General features: G+C 34.2%; 2 protein-coding genes across 2 annotated transcripts in view; one reads left to right on the forward strand and one right to left on the reverse strand.

Annotated features, from left to right (window-relative positions):
- Positions 1–1,177: 1,177 nt before the first annotated feature.
- Nap1l3 (nucleosome assembly protein 1 like 3) lies at positions 1,178–4,190 on the reverse strand. Its single transcript, XM_090326274.1, has one exon. It carries the CDS (start codon positions 3,807–3,809, stop codon positions 1,998–2,000), a length of 1,812 nt encoding a protein of 603 aa, XP_090182400.1. The 5' UTR covers positions 3,810–4,190; the 3' UTR covers positions 1,178–1,997.
- Positions 4,191–4,338: 148 nt separating this feature from the next.
- LOC150041162 (protein FAM133A-like) overlaps positions 4,339–21,057 on the forward strand; it is a 28,551-nt gene continuing 11,832 nt past the window's right edge. Inside the window, exons 1-2 of the mRNA XM_090326074.1 lie at positions 4,339–4,409; positions 5,166–5,235. The gene's annotated coding sequence lies outside the window, so the exon portion shown is untranslated. The remainder of the gene's footprint in view (positions 4,410–5,165; positions 5,236–21,057) is intronic.

The following is a 21,057-nucleotide window of genomic DNA, read 5'->3' on the forward strand; positions in this document are numbered from 1 at the left end:
TTCATAAGTGTTCTCAGAGGCAATAAAGTTGTTATAAACCATGCATATTTGCAGCTTCTTCTACTTGTGAAGTCTGCTAGTACTGTATATATCTAATTTAGGAAACAGCTACACTGTATCATATTTTATTCATTATGACTTTGGCATATAAGTAAAACTGCTGTATAAATGCTTCATAGTTGCAAAAATCTCAGAAATGAAACTGGTACCCCAAAAGTACATTGAGTGGGACTGTTAACACACATAAATTTGCTTCCTGATGTTCAAAGCCAAACCACCTGAAGATCCAAGCACATGACTAGTTAGATATAGCTCAGAGTTCATAAAAAATTTTAATTCCACATATATGGGAGAGCAACCTACTGTAAGTAAGAGAATATATATATATATATATATATATATATATATATATATATATATATATATATATATATTGGACTAGGGGAGAATCATTTCAAGCCCAGAGACCAGAAATGGTCAAATCCTGTTTAATTCCTGACAGAATTTTCACCCATAATGTGTTGGAGGGAAAATTGTGAATCTGGAAATGGAAAATGTGATGTGAGTTACTTATACTTTCATGTTTAGTGCCAACTTCCCCATTATACTTTCTAATAATCTTTGAGTTTAAGAGTATCTTTTTCTTCCTAGTCTCAAACCCACATTTCAGGGCCTAAGTACCTGGGAACCAGGTGCAAAGTACTGCATGGGTAATAGTATGGTGTCATGTATAAGAAAAACAAAAGTCATGGTAGTGGACCTTCTCCCAAGCAAAAGTAAAGGGTGAGCCTGAGCCTGTAAAAACATGCTATAAAAAAGAGCTTTTGCAGGTGAGATCCTCCTACTGATTTATCCTTCCCATCCTCAGGATCCTTGTCCCTTCCATTGCTTTTAATCCCCACCATCCTCCACTGGGTTTCCCTTTGCATGCATTCACACTCTTCTCATTTTCTTCTTTTAATCCTCTTCCCCTCCCTCCTAAACTTCCATTTTCTTCCTCCTCACTTGTCCTCCCACTCTTGTCCCATTCTTCTTCAGTATCTTCCAAAAGAACACCTGAGAAATATAAAAAATGTTAATAATAGTGATATTTCTTAAAATTTTACTTTTCCTTAGTATTCATTACTTTTTACTGATAAGCACTATATTTTTCATACTTGAGAGAACATGCTAGATGTTTATAGCATGACACGCTTTATTTGACATTTAAGTTGCAGAAAAAGAACATGAAGAAGTATCAAATGATATGATCACTGTCAGTGAACGGGAAAGTAAAACATATTACAAGAAAGGTGGTTTCTTTAGTTTTCAATTATACAATACACTATAGTCAACATTTTTTAAAATGCTATCATCTTAACACCTCAGAGGCAAATATCAATGTATCAGCTTCACGATGATAAAATTTACAGATCACAATGTCATATAAACAAATTCACAGAAATCAAACATGGTCTTTACAGATATTCTGAAACAAATGCAATTTTTGAAGCAGTCAAAACTCACAATGCACTGTCCTAGTTAATATAGCACTACACTTCTATAGCAAATTAATGAAGGCACAGCTAGTGCAAGCAGACTTAAACCATTAGTCTTCTGGGCTGGAAAAAAAGAAACAAGGAACTTTGTATTTTTTTCAAGCAATTACTTTTCTAACAGTTTATACAGCTACAATTTAATAGGAACAGGACCAAAAGACTTCACAAAAATTACTTTTTAGCACCAAAAAACATGCTACACATAATTAACAATACTAACATTTTAAAGAATATCACAGCAGAACAAGCTAGTTAGACTAAACTGATACTTTAAGACATACACTTTTTAGAACTTTTCAAAAAACTGGGCCAGCAAGAAAACACAACACTAGACTATAAGGACTGATAATGTTCAAATAATAGGGCAGGATTTTATCCACTAAGTCTATATCAACTTTCTTCACTTCTGCTTGCTTCAATTTGGTAAGATTTTTTGAAAAACCTTTCAGCTGGCCTCTTTTATTTCCGATATTTTCTGTTTCCATAATCTCTGCCATCTCGATAGTAGGAGCACTTGACTTCTCCTGTAAAATAATAGATTGACTTTAAGATGACATTATCATGCAAAATTTGACCAATTTCAAAGTCCTCATCTAGGATAGCATCTTCACGTGGTTCCAGCTTTCCAATCTGAGGAATCTCAGGAGGACTAAAGAAATTGAAGAACGATGCATTAGGAACCACTCTTGGCAGGAATTCAATTTCTCCAGTAGCAGTTGTGCGACTGTGGGTGGTTGTTACAGTCACATCTTTACCTTTTCTCCAATCAATTTTGCAACCTTTGCAATCTTCAATTTCCCATCCCCAAGAGAAGAAAGGATCATTGTGATCTGGTTTTGACTTTATTATATATGTCTTTATTAGAAGCTCGTTTCTGAAGTAGGGATTGGGTAGAAAATGAAATTCAAAGGTGTAACTAATAGGCTGGCCAGGTCTGGAGAACTTCAGGCTAACATCTGCCAAGAACTTCAAAATGGGCTCGTCATACTTCTGGATCATAGGCCCAAGTTTCTCAACATTTTTTAAAACAGTCAGCCAATAATTAGGAATGCCTTTGGGCTCTTCCTTTTTAGGTTTTACCTCTCGAGCTCTTTTAAGATTCACTCTTTCTTTAGGCCTTGTGTCAGGAACACTTTTATAAGCTGGTCTCCTTGTAGCCCTGGTCTTAGACTCAGTTGCTTTAGGCTGTTCTTTATTTTCTGCCTTAGACTGGGGGGCTTCTTCAGGGACCACTACCTCCTCCTTCTCTTCCTCCTCCTCCTCTTTTTCCTTCTCATCCTTCTTTTCCACCTCATTTTCTTCTTCTTCTTCTTCTTCTTCTTCTTCTTCTTCTTCTTCCTCTTCCTCTTCCTCTTCTTCTTCCTTCTCCTCCTCTTCCTCCTCCTCCTCTTCCTCCTCTTCCTCCTCCTCTCCTCCTTCTTCCTCCTCCTTTTCTTCTTGTTTTTCTGGAGCTACTTCCATACAATCAGAGGAATGAGCTTTCTCTTCAGCATTTTCCTCTCTAGTGTCTTTAGGAACTTCCTTATCATCAGCTACTAAGTCTAGAATTTCTTCAGCAAGTTCCTTTTCTTCAGGTTTTACCTCAGCAATTTCTTTAGGAAATTCCTTTTCATCACCCTTTGCCTCAGCAATATCTTTAGGAACATCTTTTTTTTCAGCCTGTGAATCAGGAATTTCTTTAGGAGCCTCTTTTTCTTCATTCTTCACCTCAGCACTATCTTTGGGGGTGTCTTCTTCCTCCTCCCCCTCCAAGGGAGGCATTTCACTAGGGGTGTCATCCTGCATCTCCTCATCACTACTAAACTCCTCATCCTCTGAATTCCATTCACATTCTTTCTCTGTAGGCTCATATTCTGCGTTGATTATTTGAAATCGCCTATCATACAGAGGCTTATTGAGTTCAGCATACTTCCTTTCAAGATCATGAATTGCCTTTAAAAACAGGGTGTCTACCTTGTCACATTCATCTTGGATATTTCTGAGAGCCTGCACCCGATTTCTGACAGCTTGCGGCATTCTATCAGCGACAATTACAACTGAAGGAGCCCGGCGTGCTCCGCTGGAAGGCTCAGGTACCCTCCTCTTACTGTACAGGCGGCTGTGGCTGCTGCTACTGCTGCTGCTGCTAGTGGTGCTGCTGCAGCTAGTGCTGCTGCTAATGCTACTGCTGTCAGATTCTTCCCCAGAATCACTAGTAGAGCTAGCCATCTCTTCTTCAGCAACCCCCTGGCCTGCAGGTTCCGTGACCATTTTAAAATCAGGGTCTGCCATGCTGCAAACCCACAAACCTCCTAAGGCGGTGACAACCGCAGAGACCGCGCGCCCGGAGATGGGCCGAAAATGACTCACGGATGCTTAGATGGTGGCAGCGGAGGCCCGGGGTGCAGAGGCGGTGAGGAGACAGCAGCGGCGGCAGCGGCAGCCAAGGGTGGATTGGGGCTGCAGCAATGGCGCTGAAGGTGGCTGCGGCGCTGAAGGTGACAGCAGCGCTGAAGGCCTGGACCACAGCCGCGGCAGCAAGGCCTCTGCCGGCTGCAGGTGACGCAGACCGAGATGTTCCGCAGTGGAATGGCGCAGTATGAGACCCCGAGATCTCTTCTCGCTTTAGATCGCGAGTCCCCCTCCCCTTGCAGTCAGAACTCCCGGTAATTTCGTTCCCAGTGTGCCTTTAGTTCGTTCCTCATTTGCTGAGCAATCTTTGATTGACAAAGCCTGCACCCAACAAATGGCTAAACACAAAGTGCTCGACTCCTCCCACCTTCCCAGATGCTCTGTAGTGTCTGAGGCACACACCCCTGGAAGATGGTTCACCCACCCCCTTCATCATTCTATACAGTTTTATAATTCAAAGAAAAAAAAAGTAGACTCGAGGTAAAAATGCCAGCGATAGTTCCTAAAAGGGGAAGATGAGGAAAGTCCTCCGTTTCATATGTACCTTTTCTGAATTCCCGTTTGATTGCTCACGGGCCTCTTGACAAAAATGTTATGAAAAAAATGGATGAAAATGTTGCAAATGTCGTCACTGTATAGTGTAACTATGGATGATTTTAAAAAAGCGATTTTCTTTAAATATTCTATGAGCATGTGTTTTTAAACTGGAAAAAAAGGGGGAATATTTTATTGACAGAGGAGGAGGGGCTAGACAGCAGGCATGTTGCATTCCACGTAGCCCTTTTAATAAGTGCTGTCTGTGATGTTTGGCAAGCCTGGTTTGCGAACCCATGTTGCCGTGAGTCCGTTACACCATTTTTTAAATTATATTTCTCGTTTTCAGCTAGCATATAATGTACTCCAACCATGCTGGTAAATTGCCACGTAGTCCTTCTTAATGCTTGTAATAGCTTTTAGCCAAAATAAAAGGCTATTCAAATGTTAGATAGTATTATTAAAAAGCAGACGGTATGTTTTAGACTTTTGTACAGCAGGTTTCAATTCCACGAACAGCAGGATGGGAGGGGGAATTTGTGCTAATGAAACTGTTAGCATATATGATGTCATCTGCCAATAATTTCCTTCTAATATAATTTTTATCCATATTAAAGAATGATTTACAAATCCAGAAATATGTAAAAAAACACTTTTGCAAAAGGAACTTTTAAAACAGGTATTTGTTATTTTTATTTACAGGATTCTTTTCTGCTACAGACCAACTCCCTTGGTACAATCCAAAAGACCAGTGTTTACTTTTCATTGAAAGGTAAGGAACATATTTAGAACATTTTTCTGAATCACAAGAATTGCCCATTTTATTTGAATATAAATTCACAGACTATATAGCCTTTTAGAGGTTCAATTGGTTATCTTCATATTTTTATAGATATAAGTAGAAAATCCACAGAGGAGATTTGGTTTTCTAATTTTGAAAAAATATCCTAACCACATTCAATGGCTAAAACTAGTCATTAAATATAAATAGCATATCAAAATATAAAATATGATATATTAATAGTTTAAAATGTTTTAATATTAACACTGTACTGCTTTGATTTTAGAATGTCTGCTTTGCTATTTAACCAAATACTTTTAAAAGTTAGGACGTGATTTACTAATTTTAAGTGAATTTACTTTTATTGATTATCTGCAATTGTCAATATATATGAAAACTATGAAGATAAGTTTCAATATAGAATATTTAGTGATAAAATATACAAAGTTAACAAGTAAATGATAAGAAAACATTGTTTGCAGTTTGGTGCATTTCCTACCAGAAAGTTCCTTGTGTGTATATGTATATATATATATATTATAGATATAATATATATACACATATATATTATATATATACATACTTGCTTACTTAGAAAACACTTTTACATATAAGTATATATAATATATGTGATAATGTATTGTTATATATAACATGTTAAAATAGATGATTTAAATTCATTATTACTATTTTAATGGAAAATTATCATGTTTAAGCAGATACATATTCTTTGAAAATATTTACTTAAACTTATGTAATCATATTCCACAGTAACTCTCTCCTTGCATGCATACACTTTCCTTGTTCTAAGTAAAGTTTTCCCTTGAAAATAGATCATGTACTTGAGAAAATGGGTACAGCATATATTCCTGTGAATGAGAGTGCTGGATTCATGTGATCTCTGTATTATTTTACCATCTCCATAAACTTTAGCACCAATTTCAAAACACCAATAATCATTTATTCATTCAATAAATTAATATATACTTCTCCTCTCATGTGCCAGGCACATTGGTAATGGAAGCAAAAAAAATGGTAAATAAAACTTGCTAGGGACCAGGAGTGTGGCCTAGTGGTAGAGTTCTTGCCCAGCATTCATGAAAACCTGGGTTCAGTTCCTTGGTACCACATACACAGAAAAAGCCCGAAGTGGTGGTGTGACTCAAATGTTAGAGCACTAGCCTTGAGAAATCTGAAGGCCCTGAGTTCAAGGCCCAGGACTGGGAAAAAATTAATGGTTTTAAAAAAATAAATACAAACTTGCTAGATGCGAATCCATTCATTGCATAATTTTAATAGAAGTGTATCCTAAATAAAATCAATGTAATGGGGCTATAAATATTATCATACAACTTTTTGGTTCCAGATAAAATGACAGACATTTTAAACAAATGTTTTTATATTTTATAGTAATTTATAGTATTTTATTACATTTTCAGGTTCATCTTTGTATTACTAGAAATTACTATTTTTGAATTATCAATGAATTAGGTATCTAGATTTGTTTGTTTTGTGGTAGTAGATATGGGATCCAGATCCTTGTATATGCTAGGCAAGAACTATATTCTTAATGTTAGACTTCTAAAAATGTATTTTATTAGCCAGCTAAGTCTTTGAAAACTATCTATGTGATAACTTTTATATATATATTGAAATGCCTCTTTTTATCATCGTAACTGAGTTGAGGATTTCATCTGATCTATCGCCTATAGTTTTCTGCAAATAGCTAATAAAGCAGTTTTTTGTTTCCTTTTTTCTTCTTCTTGAGGGGATTTGTTTGCCTTTGTTTCTCTTTCTTTTTTCTGTATTTTTTGTAAGTCAAGATCTTGCTATGTAGATGAGGCTGACATCAAATTCCCCATGGGGCTCAAATTAACCTCAATAACAAAGCAATATTAAAAGGATCTTTTATTTCTTTAAAAGAAAATGATTGCAGGTAGCTCGCATCTGTAATCCTAACTACTTAGGAGGTTGAGATTTAAACATCAAGGTTTGAAGTTAGCCCAGGCAGCAAAGTCCATGAGAGTCTTCTCTCCAATTAGCCATTAAAAAGCTAGAAAACGAGATGTGGCTCAAATTGTATAATGGCAACCTTGAATAGAATATTCTAGGATTAATATACAGGCCCTGAGACTGAAAAAAACATATATATATATGTGTGTGTATATATACATATATATATGTATATATATACTCAAACAATATATGTATATAATATAAGGGAGTAATTTAAAGTAATCCAAGAAACACTAATCACTTTTTATCATTTTTAAAGATTTTTTACAACCATGTATATTAGTGCAAGTAAAATCTCATCGTGATATTTCCTTACTTGTATGGAAGGTATCCAGAATTACATTGAAATCCATTGTGTCTATACATTAAGAGGACATAAAGAAACTCAGAGAAAGCAGTGGGGGGATGGGTAAGGGTATCAATGGAGGGGTACTGGCTGAACTGTAAAATGTTCACATATGATATATCATAGTGAAATCAATTTGTGCAATTAATGTACATTGAAAATATAGGGAGAAAGTGAATAACAGAAAAGTACAACAGACTGTGATGTGATAAGGGAATGAACAACAGCAAGAGATGAGTAGGCTAATGGAGAAAGTAAATTAGAGTAAATATGTTTGAAATGTTTATATACGTGTATGTACATAGAACAAGAAAATTTGCTGAAACTTTTAATGAAGTAGGAAAAGGGCTACGGGAGAGTGAATGGACAGCAAGGATGTGAGGAAAGGAACCCTGATATACTGTTGATGAGAATCTAAATTGGTGAAGCCACTATGGAAGTTGGTGTAAAGGTTTCTTAAAAAATGGAAAATTAATTTATGTTATGACCTGGCCATACTATTCTTGGGCATATATCTCATAGAATCTACATAAACATAAAAGAAAAACATGCATAGTCATATTTATTTCATCTCTGTACCTAATAGCCAAACTCTGGAATTAACTTGGTATCTAACAACCATTGAATTGTAGAAAACATTATATATTATATATATACATATAATCATATATAATATAAAACATTGTAATTTTCTACAAATATAATTCAACCCCCAAAATGGATTATTTTATTTACAGAAAACATTGTAATTTTCTACAAATATAATTCAACTACAAAAATGGATTATGTTACTTACAGAAGACTGGATAGAAGTGGAGATATGAAGTAAGCCAAGCTCATAAAGCTAATAATATTGTTTGAGTTAATTTTCAGAATCTAGACCTTAAATACTACACAACATAGATACACAGAGACACAATATAACCTGATTTTAACTGTGGGACTGTTTAGGAGCACATAGAGAAAAAGGGAAGGGGAAAGGGAAAAGTATAATGAAGAATGAACAATATAATTATTTATATTTCAATGTAATATCTATCAAATAATTTCCTAATATTATGTTTTAATATTTCTTACATTAGCAGAAGGATTGCATTTTATGCTTGTTTTCCATTTGAAAATTGTCTATTTATAATTTGTAGCCAGATGAGTTAAGAAAAAATTAATCTTTTTTTCCAAAAGATAAAATGAGTATGGTTTTAAGGCAGTTAGAATTCCTCGAAGAGAAAATACTCTTCAAGGTACTGTTCAAGGTCTGGTGCAGTGCTTCAAGCATGTAATGCTTGGGAGGCAGAAATTGTGGGATTTTTTTGGCGGGGGACTCACATAGACATAAAAGTTCATGAGGCTGCATATTGAAAAATGGTATGCACCTGTCACACCCAGTGATTTGGGCGGGGAAATAGGAAGAATACGGCCTAGCCTAACCATGGCATAAAAGGAGATACTACCTGAAGCTCCATCAGTGAAAAAAAGTGTCGGAGGCTCAAGTGATAATGCATCTGAGAGCCCAGTCTTCGATACAGCCATAATAGACAAAAGAGGAGAAAAAGAGAGAGGAAGGAAATGGAATGGGTGGGAATAGAAACAGAGACACACAGAGAAAGAAAGATCTTCTACTTTGATTCATTTGCAGTTTTCATTCATCTGTTTGGATTTAAAAAATTCTTTTCACAAATCAGTTTTTTTGGGGGGGATTTATTTATTTTTAGAACATTTAATCATGATATCAGCCATGCCTGCACAGTATTTTCATCATTTTCAAGCAACTTACATAATTATACGATTTGACAGTGGCAATATTAGAATTTACTTTTCCATTAAGTAGACTCCTTCCGAAACTACATCAATTTGAAGGTTACTAAAAAATTAGAAAAAAATTAAGGAAACTTGTAGTGAGCATCTCTGCCAGCAATATCACTTCCCAGATTCCAGATTCTTGGATTCCAGAGTGTGCCCTGAAGAGATTCACATTCACAAATTAGTTTTTAATCACACATTGCGATTGAGAATGTATGGACAATAAACATAGAAAAATTTCATACAAAACTAAATTTCAAATGGGAAGATTTTTTTCCCCAGCTTGAACTATGACAGTGGTTGAGAGACTGACTCTGAGAGTATGATACTCACAATATTCTGATTTTGTTGTCTATATACTGACATTGGTTCTTATGATATGATTATTTTTGTGCCAGTCCTAGGGCTCGAACTCGGGGCCTGGGCACTGTCCCTGAATTTCTTTTACTCAGGGATAACACACTATGAATTGAGCCACAGGTCTACTTTTGGCTTTTCTGGTAAATTACTAGAGTAGTCGCATGGACTTTTCTGCCCTGGGCTACAAATCATGATCTACAGATCTCAGCCCCCTGAATTGATCAGATTACTGACAGGAGCCATTAGAATCTGACTTATGCTTCTATTTTTTATTATTTCATTTGATTTCTCCTTAAAATATATTTTTTTGTCTTTTCTTTTTGGTACTGGGAACTGAACCCAGGACACTGCACACGCTAGGCAAGCGCTTTGCCACTGAGCTACATCCCAGCCCTTCTTAAAAGATAATTTTAATAATTTATAGCATATGTTTTAAAGTGTATATGAATAGATTTTATGGTTATTTGTCATATGGTTTATACAGCAATCTCTTGCACAACTTTGTTTCATTAGTTTGTATTTTAGATGGGTTAAATGAGTTGGCTTTTACATGAGATGTTGATTAACAGAGTCCATTAGTATACTCAAGGCAAGCATTACTTTTTGACATTTGTTTCTCTCTTCCCTAATACATATACATGCACATTCCCTTCCATTACCTATCCTAACACACAAACACACATACAAATAAAAAATATGGCAATATTATCTCCTTTTGTAGATACATAAGAAGCTAAGAATTAAAGTTCATTTGTTTTTAAATTATTTTGGCACAAAACATCCATACTTTATTAAACTAAACCAATTAATTCATGTGAAAATATTTTTGTTAAAGTATAACATACGTAACTACCTATAATGTAAGATATTAATTTTGATAAAAATTTCTATCTATAAAAGCATCATCACAATGTAGATAATCAAAATATTTATCATATCAAAGTTTCCTTATGTCATTTTAAATACCACCCTTGGACCCTGGTACTCACCCACCAGTTCTTTTTCTTACAGATTAAGGAGCATGTTCTACAATTTTATGTAAATGTACTCATGGAGTATGACTCACTTTTTCCTGCCTTCTTTATGATTAATTTATGTTCTTGTGTATATCAAGAAGTTCTCATTCCTATTAGTTGCTGAGTGATCATCCTTCAGAGATTTAGGTTAGTGTGAAAATAAGTTGCTATCATCTTTGTATAGAAGTCTTTGTATGGGCATATGTTCTATTTTTTAGAACAAAATACCTACAAATAGAATTGCTAAATGCCTAAGAAATTAAGTGCTTCACAATGTGATTATTCAATTTACAAGCAGTGAAGATGCTTGCACAAGTAACTCATTGAGGCTTTGATGTGCATTTCTTTAATGAGTAATTAGGTTGATCATCATTTTTGTGTGTTGATAATTTACCATGCAAGTATCTTTATATGTTCTTCAGAGAAGACTAGCCATTTAAGAATATTTATCTTCCTATTAAAATTTAAGAGTTTTCCATACACCACAGATATAATTCTTTTATCAAACATATCTTCTGCAAATATTTCATTCCTGTCTGGATTTTCTTTATATTTCCTTAATATTACCTTTCATTATTTTCAAAATTCAGAAGTTTACAGTTGTATAAAGTTCATAATATTTTCTTTTCTTTCTATGCATTGTGAACTTTGTATTATCTATAAAAAAATCCTTGTTCTATCAAAGCTATAAAGATTATTTTCTAGAAATTTCATACTTTTAAGCTTTAAACTTGAATTTCATATAGCTTTGCATGTGACATGGAGAAAGTTCTTGTATGGTTCATATATATATATATATATATTTGTATGAATATGTGTAGATCTATGTTTTGACTCATTCTGTTTTACCCTCTACAGATTTTACTGAGCTAATTGGTAGGCATACATTTATTTGCTGCATTTGGAAGAACATAAGAACCAAATGGAATAACACATTTCCAACATATTTAGGATAGTCATAGTAACTGAATCTTTTTTTTTAATTGTGAGGGTTACGTATAGAGGAGTTAACATTACGTTTGTGAGATAGTGGGTATATTACTTGTTGAACATTGTTACCTCTTCCCATTTTTTTCTCCCCCTCTTCCTCCCCCACCTCCTCCCAAGTTGTAAAGTTTGTTTTCAGCACATTGTCCCGTGAATATCGATGTTACACTGGTTCACCCTTTGTTTTTTGTCACATCAACTAAATTTTCCCCTTCCTTTCCCTGATTCAAACAACCAAATGGATGTATATACAGTACACTAGGCACCAAAGTCAAATATAACAACAACAGGGAATAAACCATAAGGGGGGAAAAGAAAAGAAAAAAGCCAAACAAGTAAAGAATAGCTTCACATAGTATGTTAAAAACAACAAGCACAGAATAAATCCTGGAGTTCACTTTGCTTAGGCTAATCTTATATGGTCATATGTAGGTTACTTTTGAGTGATTGTGCTCCTCTGCTAGGGGAATTCTAGACACATACTAATTGTTACAGCAACTCAATCTTGATCATTTATCTTTCACGTCTACTCCCAATTGTATGAGAGGCAGGAGAATGACAGCAACTAAAACCCTAGAAAACAAATCAAAACAAGAACAAAAAAGTTCCATTTTATATTATAACTCCCTACATCAAAGCTTCAGGAATAGTATTTAATATATTTTTTTGCCAGTACTAGTGTTTGAACTCAGGGCCTGAGAACTATCCTTGGGCTTTCTCAAGGCTACCATTCTACCACCTGAGCCACTGCACCACTTCCAGCTTTTTCTATATAAGTGGTACAAAAGAACTGAACCCTGTATCTTCATGCATGCTAGTCAAGCACTCTAGCACTAGGCTAAACTCCTGCCCATAATTAATAGTATTTAGCAGCACAAATAATTTCTTTGTCTAGAATCTATTAGAAATATTTTTGCTGGAATGGAGACACAATGTATTATTAAACTGAAAGTAAATTGTGGTTGAATAAGGACTAGCAACAACCTATCGCGTTTATAATTCTACACTGTGATATTCAAAATGATATGCATTTCTTTGATCAGAACCATACAAATAGACATATATATGCTTATATACATATGTATATATATATTAAAATTGTTTTACGGGCCAGGCTCAGATGACCAACACCTGTAATCCTAGCTACTCAGGAGGATGAAAATTGAAGATCATGGTTCAAAATCAGCCATAGTGGGAAAGTCCATGAAATTCTTATATCTAATTAATTAAGGAAAGGGGAACTGTGGTTGAAATGGTAGAACACTAGAAAAAAAAACTCAGTGACAATCCTCAGACCCTGAGTTCAAGACCTAGTACTCTCATGCATACACGAAAAAAGTTTGTAAATTATCTTTCTAGACATATATCTTCAACTCCATTAAATTAAAAGGGCAGTTACGATTAAAACAATAAAACATAAGCAAAATCAGTTTAGTTAATTGAATATTTGATGAACATTTAAATTTTTGAATAATGGTGTATATTTACAGCATATTACCTTGTATTTACCTATACATGTCTAAGCATATACTAATTTCCCTATATACACATAAACAAAAATATGCATATGCATGTATTATACATATAATTTCATATATTTATAAATATATGTGCATATATACCTATTTAGCTATACACATATATAATTTATATCTTTATTGGATACTTGCACGGACACATCTATATGCCTATATATGTATGGACAAGTACATATATGTACACTAACATACATATATATGCACATATCAAAAAGTTTTCTTGTTGTTTTGCATCCTATACATTCCCTTATTTTATTTTAGGGTGAGCACATGTATCCTTCTGGCAGTTTTTAATATAGAACATATTAGTAGCAACATATTGTTATTAAGTGTAGCCACTAAATTTTATTCTTCTTGTCCAACTGAAATAATTTCTCCTCTATTTTTGTGCTTCATCCACTAGTGTCCACCAATTAGCTATTTCTGAGCTTCTCTTATACTCCACATAAAGGTGAAATCAGCTGTCTTCCTGTTCTTGCCTTACTTCACCTTATCTCATCCAAGTTAGCTCATGTGACATTTTCTTTATTTTTAAGCTGAATACTATTCAACTACATATATATATATATAATATTCTTCATTTACTCATGCGTTTGTGGACACTTAAATTGATTTCCATGCATTGCCTATCATGAATAATGATGTAATGAAGATGGGAGTATTTTTATTTATTCAAAATACTAATTACAGACGTATCTGTAATTGTTTACATTCCCAGCAACAGTATACAAGAGGTACATTGTCTTATTTGCTTACCAACCAATATTCACCTTTTTTCATGATAGTCATTTTACAAGTGTGACATAATATATAATGGCTTTCAATTTGCTTTGTCTTTATGGTTTAAAATTTATCACTTTTTTATATATCTGATAACTAGTTGAATCTTTTCTTTGAGACATGTCCATTTTTGTCTTTGCCTACTTTATATTCCAATTATTTTCTTAATGTTTTCTTTTTTCATAGTTTTATTGTAATTAATAGAAGGGTTACATTATATTCACCAGATATAAGGTGCATTACTTCACAAATGTTGATATCCTTTTTCATGTCTTGGTCCCCATTTCCCTTCCCTTCTCCCTCCGCATATCTTGATTTCCGCACTTCCCTCTCCTATTTCAAATAACCAATTAAAAATATATAAAATATATCAGATAACAAGGTGAAATATTGTAACAATATGAGATAACAAAGGGACAGCAAAAGAGATGAGAGATAGCATAGTACATTAAGGGCAACAATCACTCATTATACGGCTTTTGTTTCTATATCCTGGAGATCCTTTCATTTAGCATCAAAAGGCCATATAGTAATGGCCTTTTGTATCAAGGTTTTGCTCTATTGCAAATCTCTTCTAGGAGAGCCCAAGGTTTCTACTGATTATGACAAATGAGGGAAACCATTGAGCCTAAGTTCCTTTGAGTCTGGATTACTTCACTTAATATGATTTTTTTCTAAGTCTTTCCATTTCCTAACAAATGGGGCAATGTCATTCTTTTTGACAACCGCGTAGAATTCCGTTATGTACAAATACCACATCTTGTTGATCCACTCATCAACTGAGGGGCATCTGGGTTGGCTCCATATCTTTGCTATGGTAACTAGTGCTGCAATGAACTAGTGCTACTGGATTTAGTATGTCCTTGTTTATGGACAATTGGGTAAATGCCAAATAGTGGAATTGCTGGGTCATAGGGTAGCTCTATGTTTAGTCTTTTGAGGAACTGCCATACTGCTTTCCATAGTGATTGAACGAGTTCGCACTCCCACCAACAGTGTAGTAGTGATCCCTCCTGGCCACATCACCTCCAGCATCTGTTGTTATTAGTTTTCTTTTTTTCTTTCCAACTATTTTTTTAAAGAATTTATTAACGTTGATTTTTACATCATATTTTAAACGACAAGTTTAACATACAAGTGTTCAAGGAGGGAATCTCTATTTACAATCACTGGGACTTAGTATTTAGAACTTAATCACAATTAGGCTAAGGGTTTGTATGTCATGGAAACATTAATTTATGAAATAAAACATTATGTCTAGAGAGTCATAGGTTTTTATGTCTATATAGTTAGGTTTATATTTCCATTACCATGTCCATAGCTTTGGGTATGCAGTTCTTGATACTTGCTCTTGTTCTCTTTGAATTTATTAGCCACATATTAAGGATACCATGCGCCTCTTGATCCTTAGGACTTGACTTGTCTCACTCAACATGATTCGCTCTAGATTCATCCACTTCCCTGTGAATGCCATTATTTTATTTTGTCTATGTAGAATTCTATTGTGTATATATACCACATTTCCTGTATCCATTCATTTGCAGTAGGGCATCTGGATTGTTTCCATCGCCTGGCTATTGTGAATAGTGCAGAGATGAACATAGTTTTCTTGATCCTGGCCATTCTAACTGTAATGAGCTTGCTACTGGCACAAGAACAGGCCTGAAGACCAATGGAATAGAACTGAAGACCCAGACATTAACCCACAGACCTATGGTCACCTAAACTTTGATAAGGGAGCCAAAAAAATTGAATGGAAAAAAGACAGACTTTTCAACAAATGTTGCTGGCAGAACTTGTTAAGCACTTGCAGAAAGCTAAAGTTGTATCTTTCTTAGTCACCCTGCACTTGGATTAACTCCAAATGGATCAAACACCTCGAAGTAAAAGCCCATACACTGAAAACTTTACAAGAAGGATTTGGAGATACTCTAGGTCTCATTGGCACAGGTCGAAACTTTCTTAATAAGGACCAAGAAATACAACAATTCAGAGAAAGACTGGATAAGTGGGACTGCATTAAACTGCAGAGCTTCTGTATGGCAAAGGACATAGCTAGGAAATTAACTAGAAAGCCTAAAGAGTGGAGAACATCTTCACTGGACAAAGATCTACAATGGACAAAGGCCTCATATCTAAAATATATCAACAGCTCAAAAAATTGAATCACTTCAAAAGTAATCTCCAAAGAAACATCCATCCCACTATAAGACGGGCCAAAGACTTAGAGAGTCTTCTCTGAAGAAGAAATAAGAATGGCCTATAGACACATGAAGAAATGCTCAACATCTCTGGTCATAAAGAAATGAAAATCAAAACAACTTTGAAATTCCACCTCACTCCAGTTAGAATGGCCATAATCAAGAAATTTAATATATTCTTTTATATATTAACCTACTATATATATATATATATTGCTGCTTTATTATCATATAGTGATCATTCACAGGGAAAAACTCTAAACAATGGCTGCCCTCTGCTATTACATGGTATTCATACAAGCACAATACACATTTGAGTATAATTAAAGTTTACAAAAAGTAATCACATAGGACATATGCAGAAAGAGGTTTTTAATTAGCCTTTAAGAAATTGACAAATCTTCTGAATTCAACTCTCTTTTTTTAAACTTATTTTGAAAGTGATTTACAGGGGTTTACAGATACATACGATGATGAGATTTCTTTGGACACTGTTACCCACCCCCCTAAGTTTATCCTGATATCCCCTCCACACTCCGTTTCACCTCATGTTCTAAAGTTCGTTTACAACTTAAAGTCTAATGAGTGTCACTATTGCATTAGTTCATTCTTGTTCCTGCTGTTTCTGTGATTCCCTTTCTTTCCATAGATCATATAAACTTATACACAAGACAAAGGGTACAGCAAACAAAAACACAAACAAAAAGAAACAAAAATGAAATAATTGCAAAACAGTATGTTTTAGAAACCTATTGTTTAAAATTATCTTTATACACGTCATTATGTATGGTCATATGAACCTTGTGATTGGGCCATTTTGGTCTTTTGTAAGAATGTAATAGAAATATTCTAATTATTACAAATGAGAAAAAACATACAACCTATATTTCTTTGAGCTGGATTGCTTCGTGGGGTAATGCCATTTTTTTCTGATGAAAGCATTGAACTCCATTATATATAATACATAATATATATAATATTATAATATATAATAGATACACCACATTTTCTTGATGCAGTCACTTACTGAGGGGCATCTGGGTTGGTTCCAAATCTTAGGTATGGTAAACGATGCTGCAATTAACTTGATTGTGTTGGTAAGTTTAATATGGCCTTGTTTGTGGCCATAAACATGCCCTGAAAATATTACTGGAGTATTAGAAACACTATGGCTCCTTGGCACAGGTAGAAACTTTCTTAATAAAGAACTAGAAACAATAAATCACATAAATGATAGAGAAATGGATTTCATTAAATTGCAGAACCTCTGAATAACAAATTATATATATGGTATTTCTATACATGCATGTTACATACTCCTTCCATTAATCTTTGTCTGTCCTCTCATTTACACTTTTATTCAATTATAAAATAAAAATATAGAACTCTTTCAAACTATCTATATTATAAAATATAACAACCCTAAATCAGTTACATTATAGCTTTTCTTCATAATATTTATAGCTATGATTTTTTACTTTGAACATTCTGAAATAAATAAATTTATAATGTTATAAATAAATAAATTTAGAATACTATATGTTGTGATAAAAATTTAAATGCTCACTTCATATTGTCTCTTGTCCTATTGCTCAGATCATTGACCTCAATTGTATCAACTATGTGAAAATCACAGCTCAATAACACAGCACTCAACTTCCGAACACGGAGAGTCTTAGGTACTCCTCTCTTTGGATTCCTTTGGAACCGTCACACTCCCAGTCATTTGTCTTTCACTTAGCTTGGGATAACAGATGCTCATCAATGCATCAAGCTACTATTTGTGAAGGATTCTTATGAGCTTTTCTTCCTGGATTTGCAGTCTTACTGATATCAATTAGGATTATAGGTGTGAGTCACTTGCACCTACCTTTTCACCAGTTTCATTATTGTTTAATAAATACTTTATTTTGATGGCACTTGGATTTTGGAAACTGAGCTTTGTACTTGCTAAGCAAGTACTCTACAGCATAAACATTTTAAAATAGTTTTTCTTTAAGATATTTTTCAGATGGAATCTCATGTATTTTCTGGTTTGGACATAGTTCACTACCCTCCTACCTTCTCCACTTCTACATAACTAAGATTACAGATATGGACAACCATACCCTTTCAAAACAATTCTTTTACTCAGAAAGAAGCTTCTGAAGATTTAATTACTTGACAACATGTATAAAACTAGAAGTGGAGGACATATTTTCCTAACTTAGAGCATAAATAACATATGTACTTATATATATATATTATCAAAGTACGTGCATAATAGAGTAGAATATCATTTGAGAAGACATGTTGAAATGTGCTTCCATCTATATAACGTTATTTATACAAATTAAGTGTTCTTGTTTCCATATAGGTAGTATAATATCTAACAACATATGCAGCAAACTTTATGTAATTAGAAGAAATGAAGACCGGTTACTTTGTATTTACTACTATGAAGTATTTATTTATTTATTTAGTTAGTTTTACAGTAGTGAGGATCTTGTGCTTTCTAGGCAGGTGCTCTAACATTTGAGTGATGCTTACAGTCCTTTTTTTTTAATTGCTTGAATGTCTCACCTTTCTCCTGCTTTACCCAGACTGTGATCCTTGAATTTACCTTTCCTGTGTAGCTGAGATAATAGATGAACACCAGCATGTCCATTACATACATAGTCAAAGTAAAGTAAAATTACTTTCATTTGAGTTGTTTATTTCATTTTACTTTATTGAGATGATTCCTATTGAGATGATTTACTACTCTGCATATAGAAGATCACTTTTCTTGGTAGGATTTTTGTTTCTTGGTAAATGAACATCATTACTGAGAGAAGCATTCTTCTGAAAAGTTTATCTTTACCTTTTTGGAGAAATTAAAGCCCAGTCCTACTAAGGCCTATCAAGAGTTTGTGAAGTCCCCTTTTCCTGAGATTTTGTAATGATCTGAAGACAATTATATTTGATCATAAAATCACTAGAAAAATCACACTTTTTTCCAAATTATGTGCACTTAATTTATCTGCAAATGATGTTTGCTTGCATATAAGATATGATATGCTTACTAGGAGATTCTATTTAATTCAGTAAGGCTCATGCTTACTGAAACAAAAGTTCTTACAAAGTAGTATAAAAAGTTATTAATTGGACCAATATTGCAGGAAGAGAGCTATGATGAGTGAGTATTTCAGTTACTGTTCCTTTCTGTATATTTCCAACTGTCATTTTACTATTCAGATATTCGTCATTTCCATCTAGACTATTTAACATATCTTCACTTATCTTTATAACTGAGACTCTCTTCCTTCCCTTCTACGTACATAATGCTGTAAAAATTTACCTTTCTAAAATGCCATTTTCATTATTCCCTGTTTATCGTTCTTGAAAATCTATAGTGACAATTCAGCGAATGACAGTCATTCAGCAATTATACGGAAAAGGATTCTTGCTTGAAATTAAAGAGTTTAAATCTCGGCCAAGTCACAAAACATCTAGTGAGTAATTTTCTAGAACTCAGTTTCCAATGTTAGAAATACCTATAATTTCCATCTTATATCTGTGTGCCGTTGGAAATTATTGTAACATATCCACAGTATCCTCTTCAACATAATATTGTAAAGAACAATTAACTGTATTGATTACTTCTTCTTAGTTGTTTGTAAGACACAGAAACAAATTATGATTAATTTACACAATATGTAATTCATTGGAAAAGCATCGGGATTGCTTCATATCTCTAGAAAATAGAATATAGCTTGAACAATCTAATCACAATGTCAAATCAGATATGCTGGAGCTTTATATATTTTCAACCTAATTATTTGCTACTTGCTACAAGAAAATTAGCACTGGGCCGGGAGTTTGGCCTAGTGGTTAAAGTGCTTGCATAGAATGCATGAAGACCTGGGTTCGATTCCTTGGTACCACATACATAGAAAAAAGCCGATAGTGGTGCTGAGGCTCAAGTGGTAGAGCTCTAGCCTTGAGAAAGTCCAAGGACATTGCTCAAGGCCCTGAGCTCAAGCCCAGGACTGGCAAAAAAAAAAGAAAGAAAAGAAAATTAGCATCTCTGCTGATATTCCTACCGGACTATTTTAAATAGAAAATGAGTGTTAAGAAACAGAAAATGAATGTTTAGTGGTTTAGAATACAACAGATATACACTGTGTCTATGGAACACCATTCACATTAATGTTCAGCAATTGGTTATTTTGACTACTTCTTCATAAGGAATTTCTACCTATTCTCTTCAGTGTCTCAGGTTTTTTTTTGAATTTCACTTTCTCCAAAACCCTGTACATAATTTTTGAATTCTTTTCTTGTGGGTCATGGGGCTTGAAACTGGCCTAGGCACTGTCCCTGAACTATTCAGGTCAAGGCCACTGCCCTATCCCTGGGCCTGGGACTGTCCCTGAGCTCTTCATCTAAAGGCTACTGCCTTACTCTTGAGTCAAACCCCACTTCCTGTTTTCTAGTGATTAATTGGAGATAAGAGTCTCAAGGATTTTTGTGCCTGGGCTGGCTTTGAACCTTGATCCTCACATCTTATCCTCCTGAGTAGCTAGGATTACAGGCATGAGACAACGCACCTGGCTAATCTTTCAATTCTTATGTATGCTCTTCTCAGTAAACATAGCTACCTAACAAAAATGCATTTAATATCACTTTTAAGACTCAATGTAGTTCTCCATTTTTCTGATATTTTAATCACTGAATTTTCCTTTTCCTTTTCTCTTGATCATATATTGCTTCTTGTTACTGTTTTGAATATAGTCATGTATGGTTTAACC

This window comes from Megascapheus bottae, chromosome X, assembly GCF_031878675.1.
Source record: "Megascapheus bottae isolate mThoBot1 chromosome X, mThoBot2.hap1, whole genome shotgun sequence".
Lineage (NCBI taxonomy): Eukaryota > Metazoa > Chordata > Mammalia > Rodentia > Geomyidae > Megascapheus > Megascapheus bottae.

Coding starts and splice junctions, on each gene's coding strand:
- Nap1l3 (XM_090326274.1), bottom strand. CDS start 3,809: ATGGCAGACCCTGATTTTAAAATGGTCACGGAACCTGCAGGCCAGGGG.